The sequence below is a fragment of the Hoplias malabaricus genome, chromosome 1, assembly GCF_029633855.1.
Source record: "Hoplias malabaricus isolate fHopMal1 chromosome 1, fHopMal1.hap1, whole genome shotgun sequence".
Classification (NCBI taxonomy): domain Eukaryota; kingdom Metazoa; phylum Chordata; class Actinopteri; order Characiformes; family Erythrinidae; genus Hoplias; species Hoplias malabaricus.
The window spans coordinates 6,519,971-6,545,755 of record NC_089800.1 but is presented as its reverse complement, the minus strand read 5'-3'; the positions used below and the strand labels follow the sequence as shown (position 1 = coordinate 6,545,755).

The 25,785-nt window shown below is 42.2% G+C and overlaps 1 protein-coding gene across 9 annotated transcripts in view; it reads left to right on the top strand.

Moving 5' to 3' along the window:
• syngap1b (synaptic Ras GTPase activating protein 1b) overlaps positions 1 to 25,785 on the top strand; it is a 138,648-nt gene that overhangs the window by 50,736 nt on the left and 62,127 nt on the right. Inside the window, exon 1 of one of the 9 annotated variants that reach the window (XM_066645034.1) lies at positions 22,259 to 23,250. The exons of 7 other annotated variants lie outside the window; for them this stretch is intronic. In XM_066645034.1, coding sequence (XP_066501131.1) covers positions 23,160 to 23,250 — 91 coding nt within the window. In that variant the 5' untranslated portion in view covers positions 22,259 to 23,159. Of the gene's footprint in view, positions 1 to 22,258; positions 23,255 to 25,785 lie in introns of those variants that run through there. One more of the 9 variants, XM_066645036.1, reaches the window with a different exon arrangement.

Here is a 25,785-nt window from a genome sequence, read left to right as displayed (position 1 = left end):
GCCAGTATTTAAAGTCTTAGGGAAGGACTTTGAAGCTGTTTTCGCAGGGCTTTTTGAGAGACACTCAATAGTGATGCTGTTGTCAAAAGCTGCTTTGAATCATAACCAGCTCGTCGCATTTATAAACAGATAAACTGTTTTGGTAAATCTCAGTTTTGGACCTTTGTGTGGGAAAGTCTAAAAACATGGTTCAGACGGAATGTGTTAAATGCATATAAATGTTTGTTAGAAACACTGTTTTGAAATATTGAAATTTTGGATATATGAATTATTGCATTCGTTATGGGTGGCTTTGTGGCGCAGCAGGTAGGTGTCGCAGTCACACAAGCTCCAGGGACCTGGAGGTTGTGGGTTCAAGTCCAGCTCCGGGTGACTGTCTGTGAGGATTCCCTGAGTCCGCATGGGTTTCCTCTCACAGTACAAAACGTTGGTAGGTGGATTGTGTCAAAAGTGTCCGTAGGAGCGTGTGAGTGAATGTGTTGCCCTCTGAAGGACTGGTGCCCCCTCCAGGGTGTGTTTGTGCCTTGCGCCCAGTTATTCTGGGTAGGCTCTGTACCCACCGTGACCCAGAACTGGATAAGCGGTTACAGAGAATGAATGAATCTATTCTTTATGTTCTGTTATCATACAGTTTTATTCAAATTGCTTTGATGTGGAAAAATTTCAACTTTTTTGTGACTGGTTGAGTGTGTAAAATTGTCCGTGTGTGTGTGTGTGTGTGTGTGAGAGAGAGTTAGTGACTGGGTGAGTGTGTAATGCTCTGTGAAGAACATGCCAGGGCATGTTCCTGCCACAGCTTTATGTCCCGTGAACTTGATTAGGGTTGAATCGTTTACAGTAGATGAATGAATGAAATTAAAAAAACTGTATATTTATAAAAAATAAAAAAACAGAGTAATATAGAAGTGTGAAGGAATATGAAGGCTGTGCTTTATTTATTTCTTTTTTATTATTAAACATAAACTAAAGCATGCCGACTAAAACCCCAAACACCATAAAAACTTTCATAAATGCAACAGTGTTTACCTCAGAAATATTAATAAATATTAATAAAGACAATCGTTGTGAGTTTTACTTATTCATATTTGAATAAAATTTAAATGATATACTACAGCCAAAAATAAATTGATCTAGATAAATATTGATTAATCTCTCTTTCTCTCTCTCATATATATAAACTAACAAACTGAAATAAAAAGGATACACCTGAAGCTAGATATCTCTCTTTCTCTTTCTTGTGTCCTTCTCTGCTTTTCCTCATTTACATAAGAAAGGGTAGCTAATAGTCCACTAATGGGCTGCAAGGGGATGGGGGTTTTGTCACAACTTTTTCACACATAAGTGCTTCTCGCAAGATCTTGTGGGCTCCTACACATCCTTTCAGATCCATAGAGTGTTTTTTGTTGGTCTTCTAGGTCTTTCAAGGTTGTTAGGATTCCCATAATATCTATTTATTGTAATTGTTTTTAGAACTCTAAAACCACTGTAATACACTCACTGACAAAAGTGTAGGTATACACTTACTTTTAAGTTTTCTTACATGTCTTAAATCCTTGTATCCAGCTGTGTGAATTCAAGCAGTAAGAACAGCTTGTGTATGCTCCTCGCATTTAACATAGAAACTTTCTACAACTCCTCCTGTTGCTAAGTAACCAGATGCACCTCGATAGTGTCTGAAAGGGTTTTTACGTCACTGCTGCTCCATTCACAGCTCTGTGTAGAGATGGGGGAAATAAGGACTAGTGAATGGACAAACAGAGTGGCTATTTCAGGCACAATGATGGACTCAAGGACAGGGTCGTTGGGCTGAGGGGGCACAGGGTCATGTTGAAAGATTAATATACTGCAACTCAAAGATGTTCTACTCATGACTCAACTCAGACTTAAGATCTTATGATTTATAGTTCGACTCAGACTTCAGATCATATGACTCCTGAACTAACATGAACTCGTGGTCTATGGAGTCAAAACTCGACTCAGACTTCAGATCATATGACTCTTGACTCAAATCGAACCTACGGTCTTATGCGTTATGACTCAACTCAGACTTCAGTTCATATGACTCCTGACCTAACTCAAAATCCAGATCTTAAGACTTAGATCTCAACTTTAGATCTTATCTAACAGCTTGACTTAGACGTCATATGACTTATGATTCAACTCAGACTTCAGATCATATGACTCTTGACTCAAATTGAACCTACGGTTTTATGCTTTATGACTCAACTCAGACTTCAGATCATATGATTCCTGACCCAACTCAAAATCCAGATCTTAAGACTTAGATCTTAACTTCAGGTCTTATTTAACAACTTGACTCAGACTTCAGATCATATGACACCTGACCCAATTCAAACTGCAAATTTTAAGACTTAGATCTCAACTTTAGATCTTATCTAACAGCTTGACTCAGACTTCATATGACTCATATAACTCCTGAACCAAACTCATGTTATTACCTGTGAGTCTTTTTAGTTATGAGTCGACTCAGACTTCAGGTTATATGATTCCTGACTTAGATTGGACTTCAAATCTATTGACTTACAACTTGACTTTGACTTCAGATAATAAGATTTGTGACTCAACTCATACTTCATTTCAGTGACTCCACACTGGTTGCATCGCCATGACTCATGAATCAGCTTGCACTTGCATTTCAGTGACTCAAGGCTTAACTTGAGCTCACTTCTCAGTCACTCGTAACTATATTCAGGTTCATAACCCAGTCATTCCTGACTAGACTAGAACTAGATTCCCAGTGACGTATGACTCAACATGACCTAAATTCCCAGTGACTCGTGACTTGGATCTTCAGTCAGCAGGGTTGTCTTCTGTGGAGATTTATTACAAGCTCTAAAGCTGCAGTCACAACATACATTTACAGTTTGCTGTGCGTTTAGGATAAGACCATGACCAAGGCTGGAGTGGAAGATTCGTCAAGCCCAGTTTAGTTTTAACTCCCTCGAAACTGGAGGAAGAAACCTTGGGAGGAACCAAGACTCACAAGGGGGATCCATCCTTCTCTGGTGTTACACAGTGTTACTTTATCGAGATGACACATGCCACAGATATGTATTCGCAAGTGGGGAATAGACTGGAAGTGTGGAGTGTAGCAGATGTCTGGAATAGAGGGCAAATAACTGGTCTTAAAGCAAGTGCGCAGGGGACCCCGACAGTCAGTCTTCTATCAGAGTCGCACCGGACAGCAGGTGAAAAGATTAGAGAGATCTCATTAGTTCTGTATGGATTATAGAGAATATGATTACGGTCAGAGTGTGGCTAGCAACTCCGGCATCTCTAAGTATAACAGCACGAACAAAAGGAGAGAACCAGAAGGTTACACATACACGAGAGCCCTCTGAAACCCTGGCATCCCCCGCTCTACCCTCATCAAACCTGAGTGATAGCAGGCGAGAGGTGGGACACAACACAAACATCCCAGTTTACCACAACTCCCTATGTCAGTGAACTCCTTCCCCTCTATCTGAGGGGAAGTTTAATTACTAAAAGCTACAATACATAAGATTGAGACTGTTTCTGGATCCTTTACTGGAACATTAACTGGGAGATTATTCCAGAGTCAGGGGATTTGTGTGATATGGGCACATGTAACATTCCAAATGATAAAGTTTTTTTTAAGTTATTAACAACTAGCCAGTTGTAGCCACCTTGTCTGTGCCAGGAGGGATTATCCAATCAGTAATCAGTCAGTTTTCCTCTGTAAACAATGCTTCGTAACATTTCTATTAGGTCTAACACGTTTTGAGAGATTTGTATATACGCTGATAATGATTTGCTGTTGGGAAAAGTCTGCTCATTTATCTCAGAATTTCCCCAAGGTCTCAGGTCCAGGTCATAGGTTGCATTTTTCTTTTTCCTTCTGGAGATATTTTTTTTCTTCAAATGAAACATGAAAACATTATTTATGTTAAACAAATATCTTAGTCTGGGAAAGATGGTAAAAGATACTGCACATAACACTATATAATCATTCATTTGTTAATGTACATTCTTAGATTTACTGGCACTGTCTTTAAATAGTTATGTACATGAGATAGTAAACTGTCCATGGTCATTCATTCATTCATTCATTCATTATTTTTTTTTTCTGTAACTGCTTATCCAACTGGGTCAGGAGCCTACCCAGAATTACTGAGGGCAAAGTGGGAACACACTCACACATTCACTCACACACTCATACCTTTGGACCTACCACCAACGTCCACCTACCAACGTGTGTTTTTGGGTGTGGCCATGGGTGGACACCAGAGCACCTGGAGGAAACCCATGTGGACTCAGGGAGAACACACCAAACTCCTTACAGACAGTCACCCGGAGTGGGACTTGAACCCACTTGGACCTCCAGGACCCTGGACATGTGTGACTGCGACACTACCATCTGCCTCACCCTGTACTGACTTCCATTGAAACATATATATATATATATATATATGGGTGTATGGATATCCCAGTTTGGTGGAAGACTGTAGATATATGGTATACATCATAAATACTGTACATAAATACTGCTACAGTTCTCCACAGACATTTGGATACTCACAGAATTTTACCCCATTGGATGCCCAAGAGCTTTACAAGCATGTTTGAAGATGTGCAGTTGAAACTATGAATAATATTTAATGAATAATGCAGTGAAAATATGACAGGTCCAAACTTTCTTCTGTTTCAGTTTCTTCATTGTAGCCCTCCTTTTTACATAGTGCAACATTTCATATTCTTCCCATTCTCATATTCAACATCTTCCGGAGGAATTCTGGAATTTTTCATTCTTTTTCAGCAGGAATATTATTATTATTTTTAATGCCATTTTTTTTTTACTTCCATTCAAAACACTGAATGTGTTTGGGATGAATTGGACTGTGAGAAGCAAAACATGCTACCAAATGTGGACCCTCACACCCGGAGTGGCAGGCAATAACCTCACTTACTGAGGAGCAGTTGAGGGTTAGGTGCCTTGCGCAAGGGGAGTTCAGCCATGGATAGTGAAGGAAGAGAATGTGCTGTTCACATTTGTTTATTCTCCCTCCTCCCATTTTCAAATGCCTGGCAGGTAACCTTTTGGTAGCCTCCACGGCAACTTCCCCTGTGGAAATGTGTCCCTCAAATGTACACACACTCATAAACACAATAATTAATGCAAAATGTTGTGTTATTTTTAGCTATTGTGTCATCTGTAAAACAAATCATACACCCACTATACGGTGAGGGTGGCACCTTGGGTCAATGTGAGGAGTTTGGTGTGTTCGCCCTGTGCCTGCGTGGGTTTCCTCCAGTGCAGAATTCAAAAACACATGTTGGTACGTTGATTGGCTGTGCCAGTGACTGGGTGAGTGTGTGGTGGACCGAAGCCCTGTACAGTGTGTGTTTCTGCCTTGCGCCCGGTGATTCCAGGTAGTCTTCGAACTCACAGAGACCCTGATCAATATGAAGTAGTTAAAGGAAATGAATGAATGAATGAATGAACAAATTCATGTATATGATGAACCTTAAGGCTGTGATGCTGCACAGTTTTCAGAAATACATCCAAAAGTATCCAGAAGTGATTTTGATTTGAAGAGTCTTGACAATTAGAATGAAAATCGTCATCATCATGAATCATTACTGCTGTAAGGGTCATTGGCATCACATTATCCTCTTCTCTCCACTGTTGGCGCTGGTTATTAACTCCCTGCATAAAAGAAAGCCTGTAGCCCCGTGCTCCTGCCTCTGGGGGGTGAGCTTCAGGAAGCCGTTCTTTGTCATGGGAACGATGTGCTGAATCATCCTGATCATTGGGGCTCGGAGGACAGATTGAATACAGATTGGCTTCCACCAGGAGCTGCTTTTACTTACTTATTTAATTATTTTGGACAGGCGCATAAAGGGACGCAGCCCGCTGAGAGCAAGTGGGTTTCTTTTGATGGAGACGAATGCCTTCGTATCAGCGCTGGTTTTCTTTGGACATTTTATTAGTTCAGCTACATTTAACTATGCTACACTGGTATGCGTAGCAAACCATATCTATAAACTAAATGGACACCTCTGTGGACACTTGGTTTTCCAACATTTCTGCAGTTAAGACTTATTGGTAGAGAGTTTGCTCCCTCTTTGTTGGAATAACAGCTTCTGCTCTTCGGGAAAAGGCTTTGCACTAGATGTTGGAACATCACTGTGAGGATTTAACAGTATTAACATGGGGTGATTAGTTCAGGATCACAAACGTCCCCTCAGCTCTTCCCAGACGTATTGATCTGTGCCCTGTGGGCCCAGAGAATATGGTGCTCCAAAGCCCCAAACTGGGGGTTTACGCACCTCTAGCCAGCTCTTGCCATTACCCCAACACAGGACGTGAAGTCACAATATGTGACACTAAAGGCAGGAGAACAGAGCGTGCTCAAAAAACAGCAGTGTACTTATTTGGTTTGTGCAGTAAAGGAATGACTCTTTTATATGCTTTACAGTCTCCTGCTGTGTTTCCATTTGGTAAAAATACTACAAGGTGTACACAACCCCAGTAAGTGCATTAAGCCCAGTGTGGTGCATTGTTCTGATGGCTAGCTCACAAAATATACCTCATGTGAGTTTTTGCTGGACCGCCTACCGGGCCGGCCTTGAAGAGGCATTTTCGCTTACTGACTGACTGACTCCTAATGTTAAAATATGCATGCGCGAGTAGGAACTGATAGTTCAGCAATATTTCACAGAGAGAATTTAAGGTGGCGCTACTACATCGTCTGTTGTTAGCTCAGCCATATTTTACATAGCGCTCCTCCACCAACGAGGAATGGTTCCAGTTTGTGAACTAAATTTGGAACTGTTCAGTGAGTTTCCACTGACATAAACTGGTTTGCAAAAAATAAAATTAGTTTCCAGTTGGAACCATGGAACGTAAAAATTTGTGCTTTTTTTTCATTTCTGCATGTATTAGTCCTGCACTCCAAATTTTCTGTACAACACAATCACAGAATAAAAACCACATGTAAACATTGATATGAATCACCAAGGCTTCTCCAGACCTTCCAATGACAAGGGGGTGTATTTTGGACTTTCCTGTTTTTGAAATGCCAGAAACACCTCTATGACAGTGAGTTTATGGCCAATTGGCATCCGACTAACTAAGCTTGCTTAGTTTTCTTTTTCTTTTTTTTTTTAATTATACATTTTTAGTTTGAATTTAAATGATACCAGGACTAAAATGTAAAACATTATCTGGTTACACCCTTAAAGGAGCAATCTGCAATAGGCTGGTGTTACGTATCGATTTTATTTTCCATCTTCATCGTTCCACCTTAAATGGGTCCATTAAGAATTTTATTTTTCAGCTTCTAATTGAATACTCATTTCCACATTAAACAGCTATGCAAAGCTAAAGCTAGAGCTAGGTTTTATAAACAAAACACGTTTTGAAACACTTCTTATTTCCCATTTTATCCATTTAAAACACACCACCAAGTGTACATCATGTCACTAAAACATCCTCCTTCTGGGGAAACACTTATATATGCTGTGTATTACCAAGCTTGATTTCTCCATTCCACCTTAAGTAGGGAAATCCATCCATCCATTATCTGTAACCGCTTATCCAATTTAGGGTCGCGGGGGGTCCAGAGCCTACCTGGAATCATCGGGCGCAAGGCGGGAATACACCCTGGAGGGGACGCCAGTCCTTCACAGGGCAACACAGACACACACACATTCACACCTATGGACACTTTCGAGTCGCCAATCCACCTGCAATGTGTGTTTTGGACTGTGGGAGGAAACCGGAGCACCCGGAGGAAACCCACGCAGACACGGGGAGAACACACCAACTCCTCACAGACAGTCACCCGGAGCGGGAATCGAACCCACAACCTCCAGGCCCCTGGAGCTGTGTGACTGCGACACTACCTGCTGCGCCACCGTGCCGCCAAGTAGGGAAATATGTGAGGCTTTTCAAACACAATTCTTACTCCTTAATGAATCTGCCTGAATTTCTTTACACCTTTCAATCATGTTGTTATTCACCTTCTTCGTATAAAACACACAAAACACAGACCTTTCAAACGTCGCTATGCTTCACATTCTTTATATGAAACACGCAACATGTGGCGTTTACTCCTTTTAATCTATACATAGGCATCTCTACTTCTGTATATATTTTTTTCAGAAATGATTTGCTGTTACCTGTTCAGGAGAAACTTAGCAAGCTCTGGCTCTGGTAAACTGTCTCCACTTTTCAAACACAGGCCAATATTTCCTCTAATTTTACTCCATCTCTGGTCATGGAGATTTTTTGAAGGGCAATGGGGCTTTTTGGGTCCGGTAAAATATAACATTAGCTCTGTTCACTTGGTCATTTCATGGCTGTAAGACACTATGTTTGTAGACCTGGCCACACGGTGAACTGTAAAATGATTGGACAGAGGGCGGGATCACAGGCAGGACCTCGAATGGCGGGATCACAGGAGCTCCACCCCCGACTGGACACTTCTCAAAAGGAATATACTGCTTCAGCAACGCTATGAGAGGCAGCAGTGTTTTAGCTTTGGGTTTCCTTAATCTGTGATCACACACCCTGGACATTTTATGGCGAATTACAGTATATATCCTACAGAAAGTTCCTTTAAATCAACTAAACTGTGATGATTGTAGTAAGCTAGAAATGAAAACTCTTTCACACCAAGTACGACTCATTTGCACGTAAAGAAACAGATGTGATTTTTAGCATAGTGGAATCTTTACACCAATCGAGACGCGTTTTTTTGTCTCAACACTCTGAAGACACTGGAAGAGGTACAATAAATTAATTTATTGCATAGGAACAATGATGAATTTATTTTACTTTAAACACTACAACCAAACAACACCAAATTCCCCCCAGTCTACAGAACAACACGGGAGTTCATCAGTGTTTCCAAAGGTCACTGGGGGAGTTTGAGGCATTGCTTCTGCGCGTTGTTCCTCTCCTTAAAAAGGATTATATTTCCTTTAACAGCTGCATTTTAGTTCTCAGCATGTTGATTATTTTTTAAGCTTTTGTGTACAAACAAGACAAGCTGTTCAGGCGCTGTCTTCCTGCTCATTAATCTAGTCTGTAACCATGACTATGGCTCTCTGATTGGTCAGCTTAATTTTAACGCTTCCATAAAACGCAGAAGATAGAAGAGGTTCTAATTTAAGATCTTATGCAGCGTCACAGTCCGTCACTTTCTGACTCTGTGCGAGTTTGTTTTCAAAACTTGACAAGTGTTTTTTTTGACCCTATGTGAAAAGGCCTTAACTAACAACTGCGCAACCTTTTGGGACATTGTTGTTTTTTCTCAACAACTTGTCATCTATTTGTAAGATTCTCTTAGCAAAGTTGGGTAAAAGTGTCCATCTCCACTGATCCAGGGCTGAACACTAGCTGCCCATATTTTCCCTTGAGTGCCTTAAGAGTGTGTTTGTTATAGACTGATCCAGAGTGGCCCCTGAAATAAGACATAGCGCCAAAGAGGAGAAATTGCGAGAACGATGGAGGGTCTTTTCTGTCTGTCTGGAGTGTGGAATCCTGGGAGAAAGAGACTGGAGAGTGACTCAGAGTGCTGTACGCAAACCCTGGCTCCTGGAGAGCTTTAATCTGTCATGTACTGCCATCAAATTTCTGGCAGCTATCACCTGCCCCTTTTAATCTTCCCTTGCCACTTGGCTGGAACAAAATCTCTTAAGATGAGGCACGGCAGCACCAGCAGATACAGCGCGAGCAATTATTATTATTCGCTTTGTGTTGGCGATTGTTTACTTTTCCATATTTAGTTCGCCACAAGAGGAGATATTTTATTATGTTTTGATTGTGGAGAAAAGCTGTTGTTGGGTGTGTGATCTTGTTTTGGGGAAAGGAAAGACGTGTTTATGACTCTTTGTGACCGTAACGTTGTCTGAACATTTTGCTGGACGTGAACTGTTGATAGAAAAAAAGCAAATTAATTATAAATCACGGCTAGCTGTGTAACTAAGTGTGGCACCATATGGTTATCCTTATACAGGGTATGAATATTTGAATATTAATCAATTCATGGTTGTTATTTAGGTCATGAACACTAAATTTGTTAATAAGTTAATAACTTCAACTCAGAAATGAAGCAAAGCTATTATTTCTTGGTTTTAATGGTTTGTTACATCTGTCCCTGTCCTGTCTGGTTCTGTAGAGATGTTACTGAATGTTCTGCTTTGAAAGTCTGCTGGGGTCTGTCAGTGCAGTGTGGTCAGGAAATACAGGGCAGCTCTAACACCAGTGTTGGTGCCTGAGAAACCTTGAGCTGAGCCACTGGCAAAAACCTGGATTGTCCTGAGACTTTGAAAACGAATGCGATACCAGAGCTGTCTGCTGGAGCTTAGTTCTCCCTGGAGAACATTTTGACTCACCACCAAAGAGGGAAAACACAATCATGAATTTGGAGAATACTTCTTCGTCCACTGTGAATTTCAGAGACACTCTGAAGTGTCATCAGTCAGAATTCAGTGAATTTCTTAAGCCTTAGTAATTAAATAAAGCACGTGGTAGTTTTATATGTATCATTTCTCACAGGCTGACTACAGAAAATGAAAGAATTTTTTCAAAATTTGGCTGGAACAATGCAATAGATTGACCTTGTACAGCGTTGAATGCACTTCTTTCTGAATAAAAAAAAAACATTTGTTTTCTTTGAAGCTACTAACAAAGATATTACCTTATGTTTTGCAGTGTAGCAGTTTTACAGTGACTCTTGCAGCAAAGAGACCCATAGTGCTGTCTATATTTTCCAGCAGCAGGCTCAAAGCCTTTCTGTAAAGGCTTCATCATTCATCCACAGCCGACACATAAATCGCCGTCAGTTAGAAGCTTGATGTGTTATCCCTGTGTCTTCGTGGGTTTCCTCCAGATACTCCGGTTAATGTGGATTGGCCATTCAAGAGTGTCCATGGGTGTGAGTAGTTAGTGAAAATATTAATATTGACAAAGCCAAGAGGTTTATGTTTGATGGTGATGTTTCTTATTTGTTTTTGGAATTTTTGAGTGGATTTGATATTGTTCGATATATTGATATCGAAATTATATCGTATCGACCAACATTAAGAAATATTGTGATACATATTTTGGCCGTATCGTCCAGCCCTATCTTCAGATAACCCCCACCTGCTGCATGGGCGCTGGGATGTTTGCCCACCGCTCCAGTTTTGTGTGTTTGTTTCCCCTAGTGCATTAATGTATGTGTGTTTTTCACTGCTACACATGGATTAAATGTGGACGCACATATTCATTGTAATGCTGTGCAATGACGATAAAAGCATGGTTCATTTCACTGTACAGATGAAATAGAACACATATATGACAAACAAGATGGCACTAACTTACAGTGTAAGTACTAATAGAATGCTGTTTTTTATGGAGATTTGAGGGTTATATACTAAATTAGAACAGATTTATCTGCTCTCCCATTGAAATACACATGCCCACTGCTCGGCCGGTCTGTCAGAAGTTTAATATGTGGAAAACAAAAAAGCTGTGAACAGCACAGCATGTCCGATCATCTGGAACGGAGGATAATGAATGCATCTTTCCTTCGGAAACCAAATATCGGCCAGTCAATGAAGTCCTAACATTGAACCAGTACTTTTTTTCTACAGAAATGTGTTTTGTTTAGTGATTATTCATCGCTGGTGTTATTTTGCTGATCTTGCTGTGCATCTTAAGTAAACATCAGCATGCAGGAGTGCTGTTTGACAGTGCAGTGTGTGTAGAATGACCACTGCCTGCTTAGCATTCCTGCAGTGTCTCTTTAACAGCAGGCCGATGTAAGAGTGTGTTATCAGCAGGTCTCAGTCTCCCCTGGCTTGTCTTGGGCCTGTATTGCAGTGGCTGTAGTTGTGCTCCTCTAATTGAATATGTGCAAACTGCACGGCAGCCTCCCAGTGGTGCGTATCCTCTCAGAGGGGACAGGGACGGAAGGGTTGTCAGGCTAAGGCTTGACGCTGATCTCTTTCCTTCCTCGCCACTCACACAGGATGTGCACAGGGCTGAGAAAGACATGCCTTTTACTGGAGATAGAGAGCAACTCACTGAATGCCAATACAGGTTACTTCTTAAAGGCATAGTGTGGTCAAAATCAGTCACACAGTGACTCATCCCAGTCGCTGCCAGTCAGCCTTGATACGTTTGGAAATTCATTTTGTTTTGGAGCTATTGCAAAAATGGACATCAGCACTAGCGTTGTAAACAGTGCATCTGTAAATTACACACATTTTACATGTCTTTCATATTATATCATCACTAACCAATTAAAACCATGTATCTCCCAAAATAGTAACTTTACAGGAGAAGGAAACGTTCAATGGAAGTCAATGTAAACTGATTTTATTCCAAGTAAAATGTCTATTGGTCCATTCATCAGGAACTGTTCACACAATATTAAGGACAGCTGCTGTGTTTAAAAAATTGACAAAATGGAGACGTGAATTGGACAACGACGATATGATAACGTATTGTGTTCAGTCTGCACTGGGATCAGATTCACTATATCTCCAAATGAAAATATATACTGTCACATAAAACCCAACTCTTATGCAGAATTGAGCTATGAAACCTGATGTAAAAACAGCTAAAAATTATTGGGGTCCATTTCCTGGATGTAGATTAGTCCTAGACATGGAATAAATTGGTGCAGTCAAATGGCAATGATGCCGTCTAGTCTTATGCTTGACCTGTTGGTGCTTTTCCACTGCATGGTAAATGCTAAATGCTCTACATTGAGGGTACAACTTACAAATCTGAGGGTATGGTTTTGTTTAATTGAGGGTACAGGTTACAAATGTAGTAATCCGTACTCTCAGTTTATAAAACATACCATTGGATCTCATTTGTACGGAGGACGGTAGAGGTCTCTGTACAAATGTGATCACTACTGTGGCTTGGAGGTTTCACAAATGGCTAGTTTGTGCTGGATGTGTGAAAGTTTTAGTCCCTACTCGGGTCACTGGGAACCATGAAAGGGCAGGTACTAAAAAATGCTGATTAGATTCAAGTTGAGTAGCATAGGTCCCGTGTAGTGGAAAAGTGCCGTAGTTCTTGGAAATTACAAAACATGAATGACTTGGGTAGGTCATGCAGCTTAAAACAGTACCGTTGTAAAACTGAAGCACAGAAGGGTCAATTAGAAATGATTTAACCCAATAAACAAAATGGAGGTGGAGAGTACAAAAATGCACAACCGTAGGTTTATGTTTCTATGAGGACTTAGCTACATTAGCTTTGTAGCTATAGACCCAAATTAAGGAGCAAATTCCTGCTCAACTATAGTAACCTTGACCATAAGTACCCTATTCGTTCATGTGTTGGTTCTCCTTTTAGCTTGATTAGTGTGGTCCGTGTGCATTGGACCCAGCGTGTGCATATGTGTGTGCCGGCACGTGCTCTCGCGTGGCACTGCCAACACCGACACACTGCCAACCTCACCGTTTACACTCCAGCCCTGGCACCCAGCCCAGCCAGGTGGCACTGCCCATGTTTCAAGTGTGTCCTCATTTCCCCATCATCCCTCTTCCACGCTCAGACTAACACTGGGATTTTTTTGGAGTCCTCGAAATTCTGTCTGTTTACTTTTCATTGCTAATTTTCCTCATAATCATAGCATTGTGAAATACATTTACTGAGACTGTAGGTCTGTAATTATGCACTTATCCACCGTAAACCATATGTCTACTTAGAATTAGAGAGATGTGCTACTTTAATAGGCATCCTTTTGGGAAAGGGACATGTGACATATTATTACTATTCAGGGACTTTATGTTGCTAGGTTTAACGTATAGTTCTGGGGAAAAAAGACAGTGACAAACTGAACTTTTGCATGCTCAGCGGACACTTTCAGAGAGATACGGATGGTAGTTGTCTTGTTCAAAGACGGGAAATCAAAACCAGGTTTTGTGTGTGCAGTGTGAGGGTGTTACCTCAAGTAAAACAGATTAGAATTGGCCTCTTCCTGCTTTCCATGTTTGGTTATGTTGCACATTGCAGATGTTTTTCAGTTCATTTGGAACGTGGTTGATGACCGAGGCAGGAATTACATTAATGCTAACTTTGTATATATTCACCTATCGATCAATGTCTAGGCTCGCCCTCAGGATTGTTGACACTACATGGATTCCCAATAGTTCAATGGGTGTGTTTGTAGTGTGCAGGCTGAATACTGTAGTGAGAGAATTGATGAAGGATGTGAAAATGATGTAAAATTACAAGTTCAGTCAAACCGCGACTGAGGCATATGCTAAATGCTGGTTTTAAGCTGGAATGCACCTTAAATTCTTATACTTAATGACTCCTAAATACACAATTTATCACTAGGTTCAATGGAATTTGTGCTCTGTTTTGTGCAGGGAGTTCCCTAAAAAGGACGGCGTTATTTTTAATGGAAATGTGACAGCTAGAGGGGTCGAGATTGCTTATCACTCCACTTCTTTTAGGAGCTGGAAGGCAAAAACGTCTGTAATGGCGCTTTGAAACTAATAAAGCTACAAACCAGTGTACTTGTTGCATGTCCAAGCCCATCATTACAGATGTCCTCAGCGCTAATGTGTGTAAATGTCATAAGTAATGATGTGCTCTCCTCATGGCTGAAGAAAGGTCAGAATAGGAGCTGGTTTGGCATCCAGTCAGGAATTCATCACTCGCTGCAAGTCGTAGACTTCCATCTTCTAAATCTGCAGTGGGTGAAGTCATTTAAGGTTAGAAACGTGTACCCAGGTTCCTATAGATTTTAACCCAGGGGTGAGAGCACTTTTCAGACCCTTTTTACTGTCTGAAAAGCGGCAGCAAAATTGATGTATTAGTGAGGGAAGTTATCTTAAATTTAGGCAGCTTAGCTACATTTTGTATTATGAATTTTATTACTCAACATGGGCAGCACGGTGTCACACAGCTCCAGGGACCTGGAGGTTGTGGGATAGAGTCCTGCTCCTGTCAGGTGTCTGTGAGGAGTTTGGTGTGTTCTCCCTGTGTCTGCGTGGGTTTCCTCCAGGTGACTGTCTGTGAGGAGTGTGGTGTGTTCTCCCTGTGTCTGCGTGTGTTTCCTCCGGGTGACTGTCTGTGAGGAGTGTGGTGTGTTCTCCCTGTGTCTGCGTGGGTTTCTTCTGGATGACTGTCTGTGAGGAGTGTGGTGTGTTCTCCCTGTGTCTGCGTGGGTTTCCTCCGGGTGACTGTCTGTGAGGAGTGTGGTGTGTTCTCCCTGTGTCTGCGTGGGTTTCCTCCGGGTGACTATCTGTGAGGAGTGTGGTGTGTTCTCCCTGTGTCTGCATGGGTTTCCTCTGACAGCCCCTCCCCCCAAATAAAACACATTGGTAGATGGATTGTTGACTCAAAAGTGTCAGAAGGTGTAAGTGTGTGTGTCGCCCTGTGAGGGACTGGTGCCCCCTCCAGGGTGTGTTCCCGCCTTGCACCCAGTGGTTTCGGGTAGGCTCCGGACCCACCGCAACCCTGAACTGGATATGAATAAGCGCTTACAGATAATGAATGAATGAATAATAGAGTCACTCTAAACAGAGGACATTTTAGTTATAGGGAAAAGTAGGGTAGTAAGAGACATTTAACATTTTGTAAGTGAATGACACCCTCAACAGGAAGCCTGTCAATCACAAGGCATCACACACTCGCCTAGTTGGTCACACACTCACTACTGGGGACAGTCTCACACACTCACACACAAAAAACTCACACACACACAAGCATGTGGGCTATTTCAAACAGTCAGTCGACCTACCAATATGTGTTTTTGGACTGTGGGAGGAACCGGAGCCAGACAGTGACCTGAGGTGAAGATTAAGTCTAGGAGGCATTCAAAAAAAATGTAATACAATTTTAGAGAAATGGCTATATCTCTACCAACACTGTATTACTCTCCTTCTCCATTTGCCCTATTGCACACTCAGAGACTATGTAAAGTAGAGCAATTTGGCTTATACCTGGAAATAAAAATTAAATTGTATTAACCATCCTAGTAGTGGTTCTATCACAGTTTCCTTTTCTCAATATTGAGGTGCAGTACATACTGTGTTTTTGCCAAATCACCCAGCCCTACTTCTTTCTTCTTAGTTCCTATGTGTCTGTGTAACAGTTTGAATGCTGGCAAAATGTGCGGCGACTGTAAATGCGGCTTGTGCGAGTGCTGTGTGTATTCCGTCTCTCTAATACCCAGTTTCCCTTAACAGCTGCTGCTGGCGACCCGCAGGGCTGTCAGACTGAAGAGCTGCATGTGTTAGTCATGGACAGTACGAACAAAGGCTGGAGGATGACACGGCATGACTCTAGAAAGCTTTACGGCTGGGATGTGTCTTAGTTTTACAGACAGAAATCCGGGGGTCTTTCATAATGAAGCTTCACCACACAACGCAGATGGGGGGGTAAACATTGTACGAAATATTAGTGGCTAACCATAAATAAAGGCTTAATATGATCTATAGCTGTCTGTAGTTTTCCACAGATTTCTTTACCGCTTTAGAAGTCCTGAGTAATAGGGTGCTGTTTTTTGGATCTCACTGATGACTTACACGGAGGCGGCTCTGTGGACTGTGAGAGACAGGAAGGTCAAGGGGGCAATCCCCAAAACTGCCAGGAAGATTTGGTGGAAAGGGGAGAGAAGGAACTGCGCTTTCACCTCTCTCAGCATCCATGGCTGTGGTGCCCTTGAGCAAAGCACCTAATCTCCAACTGCTACCTTGGTGCTGGGTTGGCTGCCTGCTGCTCCAGGTGTGTGTGTGTGTGTGTGTGTGTTTACTGACAGAGATGGGGTTTGTTGGACATGTTTTGAGACACAAAAATGGTCCATTCCTTGTGGGGCAAAAACTAATAGAGATATTGTCTATGGGAAAGTGCTTCCATATTTTGTGGTGATATAAAAAAAATGGCTTGTCATACCACAGTAACCATAACAACATGACAGCAGGCTTGTGCAGTGTAACTATTTTAACAAGTGATGTTGACTCCATCACCTTATATGATGCACCAGTAACTGCTCTGTTTAAGGTGGAACAGTTCATTCTGGGGCAGATATTATAATGAAGTTTCTATATTACCCAGTCCTAAGCTTTAGTTAACCATTACATCAGCATTCCTGAGTGAATTATTCCCTTAACTCCCATTACAGACTTCATGATTAGGTCGTATTAGACCGTATGTAGCAAACGAAACATGGACGCTATCACGGGGCTGTGTTTATTAATCTATCGTGCCACATTACACGGGCCGCTGTAAAAGAATCAATTCCATCTTGTTCAGAGAGTGGGAGAGAAAAGAGGTTGTAGTTTGCGTGCCTCTCTCAGATGTGGGTGAGTAATTGTATGCTAACAAGCACAGTCAGATGGAGAAAGTGAAAAACGGAAAGGAGAGAAAAAAAAATAGCGGCAAGAGGAAAGACACATTTGTACACCAGCTTAGGCTCACATCTCTAACGGTAACCATGGAAATAATTATAGAGCAGACGCAGACGGTTGGAACGAACGCAAGAAGAAAGAGGGTGAGGAAGAGTTGGGGAGAAGCGAGAGAGTGAGGAAGCCTTGTGACTCTCAGACTCTCAGAAGGCTAACTTAGGCTTAACACAGTTTAACACTGTTGGGTTTTCTGTTGACTGTGAATAAAAATTCAATAACTCCAGAGCAGTTTGTTGACTCAATCACACGCCTGATTTCTGGCCTTGTTTAGAAAGCACACTCCCTGAATCAAAGCTAGCCAGTGGAGTTTGTCCTCAGTTAGCCTTAGCTAGTTTAACATCAGCTTGAGGTGCTGTCGTTATGTGTATAAAGGTTATTTATTAAGCTTGCTTAATTATTTAGCTCAAATTATATATAAATTAATAGCAGGTTAGTGTCGCAGTCACACAGCTCTAGGGACCTGGAGGTTGTGGGTTTGAGTCCTGCTCCGGGTGACTGTCTGTGAGGAGTTTGGTGTGTTCTCCCCGTGTCCGCGTGGGTTTCCTCCTGGTGCTCCGGTTTCCTCCCACAGTCCAAAAACACACGTTGGGAGGTGGATTGGTGACTCAAAAGTGTCCGTAGGTGTGAATGAATGTGTGAGTGTGTGTCGCCCTGTGAAGGACTGGCGCACCCTTCAAAGTGTGATCCCACCGTGTGCCCAGTGATTATATATATATTTATATATATATATATATATATATATATATATATATACATTGGAAGCTCTACTAACGAACGCCTCTACTAACGAACTTTCCAAGATACGAACCGAGCATTTGAATATTTTTTGCCTCCACCAACGAACCATGACTCTAGAAACGAACCTGAGCCTCCGGCGGCTGGAAATGGCCACTGACCCCAATAGGCGAGTCTCCCAGCACCCAGACTTAAGTGAGCTTTTAGGATTAGCAAATTGTAGCTTTAGCAATTTAGCATTAGTGTAAATAGCAGATATCGAAGTTCGTGCTAAGTTAAGCCGTATCTACTCTTCGTCTCCCCACATTCACCACCTACTCTCCGTTATTCCACCCCCACCCCCCACCTCCCGTCATACAGCCAGTGCCTGTGTTACTCCTCCAGCCAGTCGTCACGTCTTCAAGGTAGCGATGTGTAACCACTTAAAACTTTATTATTTATTTTTTATTACTGTTACCACTGTATTTCTCTTTTATTTTTAGTAACGCTACATGTATTATTTTACTAATTTGAGAGTGTTGTAAACATTTATCAGTGTAAAAAGGGTGACTTTCGGGGTGGGGGCTGGAACACATTAATTGCTTTTCCTTTATTTTATTTTTATGGGGAAAATTGACTCGAGAAACGAACTTTTCCACTTGCGAACCGGGTCACGGAACGGATCAAGTTCGTAGGTAGAGGTTCCACTGTATATATATATATATATATATATATATATATATATATATATATATATATATATATATATATATATGTGCCATGACCTGTACCACATTATGGTAGATATTTTACCTCACTGGCTAAAAAGCAAATTTGGCAACTATCTAAAAAGACCCCAGTCATTTCAGAGAGGTTTCATAGTGTCACTCCCCCTTACTCTCTGCCTCCTTCACTTTGAGAGGATGATTGTGGTTTCAGAGAAAGACTGACACTTTGATATTGATTTGAAATGGTACCACCCTTATTACAGAGGCGACTCTGGGTTCAATGACCAATTACAGGCCATTTGCTTCACAGTTTTTACTGTCAATCTGTAATAACGACATTTAAAAGGGCACATATTATTAAAAAACCACCTTTTCAGTGCATTTGCACTCTAATTTGGGTATTTGAAGCTCCTACCAACCCACACACTGTGAAAAAAAGACCACCCAGTCAGTTTTGGTTGGGTGCCTAAATGAGTAAACACAGGATAAAGAAGTCGTTATGATTTCATGCTGCATCTCATGTCGAGTGCCTACACTTTAGACTTGTCCCGCCTCTTCGTTTGAGTTTCACCAATCACAGCATTGCACCAGCGTTTATGTGAGAGTGCAAAGACGAGGTTAAATGCAGCGAAGCAAACACAATGAGCGTGGAAATATAAGAACTAAAAACAGAGAAGGAAGAGAACAGAGCAAAAACGGCTAAAAACAGAGCTCCTGCTCCTTTATCAGTTGGAGGTGAATAGCGAGCGACTCATTATCATTCAAAGGAACAGGCACTGAAACCTGCTGTTCTGAACAGGGCTCTTTAGACAGGGGGAGAACGCTGCTGTGGGGTTTGATCCTTGTGGTATTTTGACCAAATCATATCACACACATTTCTTTAAGACCCTATATCTCCGTTAACTGCTGGTTAAGGGGTATAATCTATCCCTAGATTAGTGTTTCAGTTTTCATACCCTTTTTTTTTACAATTGGATCTCTGAGCTGTTCTGTTTTGCGCTATTTTGGGCTTTGGTTTCAGTTACTAGCTGCTTATGAAATTTGTTTTTGCACTCGCCGTACTTGGTCTCAATTTTACAAAGGCGTGTAGTAGCCTTCACCACTGTAGCTTGGTTTTATTCTGTGAATTCGGGAGCTCCAGCAGGTGGGTGGAATTTGTAATGGCTATATTTTACGGGGGGATGGGGGTGGGTATTGGGCTAGAATTGAGTGCAGCTGCAAAGAATTGTGTACCACAGTGTTTCAGATTGTTGTGTGCAGTAAATATGTGCGTTACAACTTCTGTAAAAATGTTTGAGCGCAGGAATCTCAGGATCTGTCCAAAAGCCGGAGGCTGACTACTGCTCTCCTCTGCCACCGCTGCTTCCTCCATGTGGGCATAGCTTGCCGTTGCCATGGTGATGCAGAGTCTCTCTCTCTCTCTCTCTCTCTCTCCCCCATTCTCTCTCTGGGCAACGCTGGTCACTTCAAAGCAAGCTCTTTTGCACAAATTCTTGATTAAAACGAAGGATAAAACGTGTTTCGTCCCACTCTTATGCACAGACCGCTCCTGCTGGCTTCCACAAAGGCAGGTTTTGTGCGAGACGACAATAAGGACGAGTCTTAAGACAGATGCAGGAATAAGCGCAGCTTTTGTGGATGTTCTGAAAGAGCCGCATCTTCACGGTCATTTGAAGAGCGGGCGGAGTGCTCGGCGGGTGGAGGTGTGCAGCGCTGTGCAGCTACGCCGAATCCTCCCACACACAGCAACACACACAACACACACATAACCTGCCTCTCTGAACCTCTCCCGCTAATGCCTGCCAGCGCTAGCCTGCATTGTGTGGAAAGAGGGTGTGTGTCTGTGTAAGTGAATATCAGAGTGAGAGAGAGAGAGAGAGAGAGAGAGTCACCCCAGGCTTCATCTAAAGTACTCTCCATCACTCTTCATCCATCTGTACCCCACCCACCTCCCCTTGTCTGCTTCTTTGCCTCTCTCTCTCTCTCTCTCTCTCTCTCTCTCTCTCTCTCTCCCGCGCTCTCTCTCGCTCGCTCTGGCACACTGTCAGTAAGACTGTGAGAGTCAGAGGGAAATAATAACCGGAGCTGAAAGGACCAGCGCTGCTCGTTTTCAACCGTTCAAAACTGGACAGCCTTTATTTTTGGACAATTCTGACTACACACTCACACACTCATCCTCCGCTGCCACTCACTGCCTCTCTCTCTCTCTCTCTCTCTCTCTCTCTCTCTCTCTCTCTCTCTCTCTCTGTAAGGACTCGTTAAGTTCTGCTGTACAGGGGGTCGCAGCGTGTGTGAGTGCGAGTGTGTGGACACTTTCCTGCGGAGCTCGGTCCGTCCGGTGTGTGTGTGCGTGTCCCATCTACTGAAGACCTGGAGTGAACTGTTTGTTTTTCTCTGGAAGAGCTGGAACAGGAGGAGCGGAAGATTCCACCTTAAATGCTGTAATTACAGTACAGCAGTGCTCTCTCTCTCTCTCTCTCTCTCTCTCTCTCTCTCTCTCTCTCCATTGCATTTCTGCCTCTGCCGCTACTTACCTTTAGCTTTTTTCTGTCACTCTGTCATCTCTTGTTCTCTTTGTTTTGTCACTCCTTATCTGCCTAGTCTCTTATTTCTCTCCCCCTCTCTCTTTCTGCATTTTCTTCTGTCTCCTTCTTGCTCCTGTCTTCCTTTCTTTCTGTCCCTTTGTCCGTTATCCGTCTTATATATTCTCTGTCCATTTTTCTCTGTTTTATATTTCTTCATCTTTCTACCTACTTTATTTCTTCTTCTTCTCTCTCTCTCTGCTCAGTTCTCATCTTTCTTTTCTATCTCACTTTCGCTCTTTCTCTCCATTTCTGTTCCCTTTCACTTCTTTCCTCTTGCCCTCTTTTCTGTCCCTTTCTTTCACTCATCTGTCCCTTCTCTTGTTCTCTCTGTATATACATTTGTTTTCTTATCTCACCCTTTCTCTTTCCTCTCTTACTTTGCCCTCTTTCTGTCACTCCTTATCTCTCCGTCTCTCTCTCTGCCTCTTTCATTCCTCTCTCGCTCTTGTATCTCTCTCTTTATCTTTGCCTTTATCTCTGTTGCTCTGGATCCCTCCGTATCTGCCCTCCTTTTTTCCTCCCTGTCTCGACTTCTCCTCCCTCCTTTCCTCTTTCGTATTTCTCTTTCTTCCGTCCTCCCTTTGGCTCTTTTCCCATCCCTCCCCCTCTAGTTCTCTTTACTCTCTCGCTCTCTCTCTCTCTCCCTCTCCCTCTCTCTCTCTCTCTGTAATTCTCTTGTAGTCCCTTTTATTTCTGTCCTTTTCTTTCTCTGTTCCCTCCATCTTTTCTTGGGTTTTGTTCACTGTTTTGCTCTCTCTCTCTCTCTCTCTCTCTCTCTCTCTCTCATTCATTTTTTATACTCTCTCACTCTCTTTCTCTCTCCACCGTGATGCTGATCTGTCCTGTTGGTTTGCCTCCTCCTCCCATCTCAGGCAGCGCAGTCTAAGTTTGGCTTATTCCACTGGCACGTTTACCGCGGCCAAGTTTATTTTCATTCGCACAGATTAAGTGTTCATCAGGCTCTCCTCTCTCAACGTCTCCGCCCCCTGAGCCATGAGCGGAGCCGAGGGCCCGGCGGCGGGCAGCGGGATGGCCGAGGCCACGAGGGCCCGGGGCCGACACAGCCGGACGGGGCCACGTGCCCAGGAGGAGGCAGGGCTGGAGGGTGGAGCCGAGCGATGAGCCACGCCCCCTTCCGCCAGGTCAACCAGGTTCACTCTGTATGAGTGCACTATTTTTATATATTACACATACTACAATAACTGGGCTTCTTTTATACTAATATTAATATACGTACAGTAGTGGTCTTAGCAAATTCTTCCTAGTCGTGTTTCAATAATTCTTATAGCCTTAAAATGTAGTGCCCTATTATAACATCGCTGTACAAACTTTCTGTAAATGTAGGACTCTTAATGATTTAGTCTCAGGTTTATCGGTGAGAGTCGCTGTAATTATTCTTTATTAAGGACTGTTAAAGCTGGATTTATGAAGGTACTGCAGCTCGAGGACTCCTTAATGGATAAAAAAGTTTACGCATTTATTTATGGCTTCTTCACTTCATAATTCATTCATCATTGCACACTCACACACTCACACACACAACAGTGTTCTATAATCTCTCTCAACCATGTTAGACTCTTGTATCTTGCACACAAGCACACCAGGGGAATGTAACACTATTAAAACAACTCGGAACACCTCCGAAATCAAGACATCAAGTCACCTGGAGTAAAGAGTGAGAAAGGAGCGTGTCACTCACGGGCACTCAAAGCCGCTCATGCGTCCAGCAGCCAGCAGCCGAGGACGCCTGAAGGATTCATTTGCAAAGACAGAGGAATTGTATCAGCTTCATCCGCACCATTTCTCCTGTAGGTATGAGTCTGAAGCCTCATTAATATTTATACTTGTCACTGTGTCATTCCAGGCCCATCATTGCAGTGTTCTGAGTCATCGTTTTTCAAAGTTGATATGATTAGTAACATGGCTTCTGGTTCTTGTCAAATTCCGATGAAACGTTGGTCCAAACTTATTTGACCAAAAAAGTTTTGTACACATGAATTTAGTACAGGGTATGGGCCGTTTATATGAATGCACCTTAATAAAATGGGAATTAGTATTAGTATGTGGGAGGGAGGGAACTTTTCAAGATGGGAGGTGACCATGGCGGCCATTTTGAAGTCAGCCATTTTGGATGCAACTTTTGTTTTTTCAATGGGAAGAGGGTCATGTGACACATCAAACTTATTGGGAATTTCACACGAAAAACAAGGGTGTGCTTGGTTTTAACGTAACTTTATTCTTTCATGAGTTGTTTACAAGTTTCTGACCACTTATAAAATGTGTTCAAAGTGCTGCCCATTGTGTTGGATTGTCAATGCAACCCTCTTCTCCCACTCTTCACACACTGATAGCAACACCGCAGGAGAAATGCTAGGACAGGCGTCCAGTATCTGTAGTTTCAGGTGCTGCACATCTCGTATCTTCACAGCATAGACAATTGACTTCAGATGACCCCAAAGATAAAAGTCTAAGGGGGTCAGACCAGGAGACCATGGGGGCCATTCAAGTGGCCCACGACGACCAATCCACTTTCAAGGAAACTGTTCATCTAGGAATGCTCGGACCTGACACCCATAATGTGGTGGTGCACCATCTTGCTGGAAAAACTCATAAAGAGGGAAACACGTCATCATGTAGCAATTTCGCATATCCAGTGGCCTTGAGGTTTCCATTGATGAGGAATGGCCCCACTATCTTTGTACCCCATATACCACACCATACCATCAAGATGTGCAGCACCTGAAACTAAAGATACTGGAAGCCTGTGCTAGCATTTCTCCTGCAGTGTTGCTATCAGTGTGTGAAGAGTGGGAGAAGAGGGTTGCATTGACAATTCAACACAATGGGCAACACTTTGAACACATTTTATAAGTGTTCAGAAACTTGTAAATAACTCATGAAAGAATAAAGTTACACCATTGTTTTTCTTGTGATATTCCCAATAAGTTTGATGTGTCACATGACCCTCTTCCCATTGAAAAAACAAAAGTTGGATCCAAAATGGCGACTTCAAAATGGCCGCCATGGTCACCACCCATCTTGAAAAGTTTCCCCCCTCCCATATACTAATGTGCCACAAACAGGAAGTTAATATCACCAACCATTCCCATTTAATTAAGGTGTATCCATATAAATGGCCCACCCTGTAGTTGAATTTAGCGTGATTATATGATGGGATGGTTTCTCTGTAATTTTCAGTTCCACCATTCACTTGGTCATACCCCAGGTTCTTGATGCTACCAAGCAGGGAGGTTAAAGGCTAGCGGATGCTTCTTCAGAGACATTACAGCTGCCAAAACAACAACATTAAACAGCTCAACACGCTTGGAGTAGAACCCACACAGTTGTCCGATGCAAGTGGTCCAACAATTTTAGTTAAAACAACAGTAATATTGCACAAAATTAATATCTACTGATGACAGAATTAAATTTCCATTGAAGGTATCTAACAGTGGGATAGTGCTATTGCTGTGTGCAAAACTTTACAGTTATCATAGGCAATCCTTTCTTAGCATCACACGTTCTGCATACTGATGAGGTGACACCCTTTAAAAATCAAAGTCAGTATTTCTAATGGCCTTATATTAAACATTAACTTATTTCTAGACATTTTTTTATATTTTACCTCAGTGTATCTAGTGCAACTGTTGATGACTGGTATTTGTTTTGGCAGAAATGCTAGAAACCAGGGGGTCACTCATGTCTTTATGTCTTGAAACTAGCCAAATTGCCAGCTACTTCTCAGTACTAATAGGTACTGAGCTGTCATTGGGATAGTCCCCTCAAGGATCTTCAATCTCCCTAGTTAGGGAGCATACAGTAATTGAGCTATATTCTATTGCAGCTGTAGATTTTAAGTTACATTGATTTCATACACACTGCCTAGACTGATTTTTAAATTATCTACTATAAAACCTGTTTATTCAAGGCTCACAGATGGACCTTAAGATCATAACTAAACAGGGCTGGGTACTTTCATGCCCTTATTTTCAAAAATCAGTGACGTATAACATCATTTTGACGCATCAAGTAACTCAAAATAAGCACAAAGCATCCAGTTTACAATATTCTACCAATCGCACACTGAGTAAAGTATAGTCTGTAGATTCAACATCAGATATTTCCACATGCCAGGGTTTGTTCACAGTGTGTTCTTGCTAAAATGGTGGTGTGGGTTACTGTTAGTAGCACCATCCACAGCTGAGAGAACAATCCCTGAGGATAACAGCAGGTGGAAGCACTGAAAAGAAATCACCACTGGAGGACAGGTTCACTCTTAGTGGATTTGCATTTTTTTTAGGTCTTCGCTGAGTGGAAACATTTGAAAAATCGCACATACATCT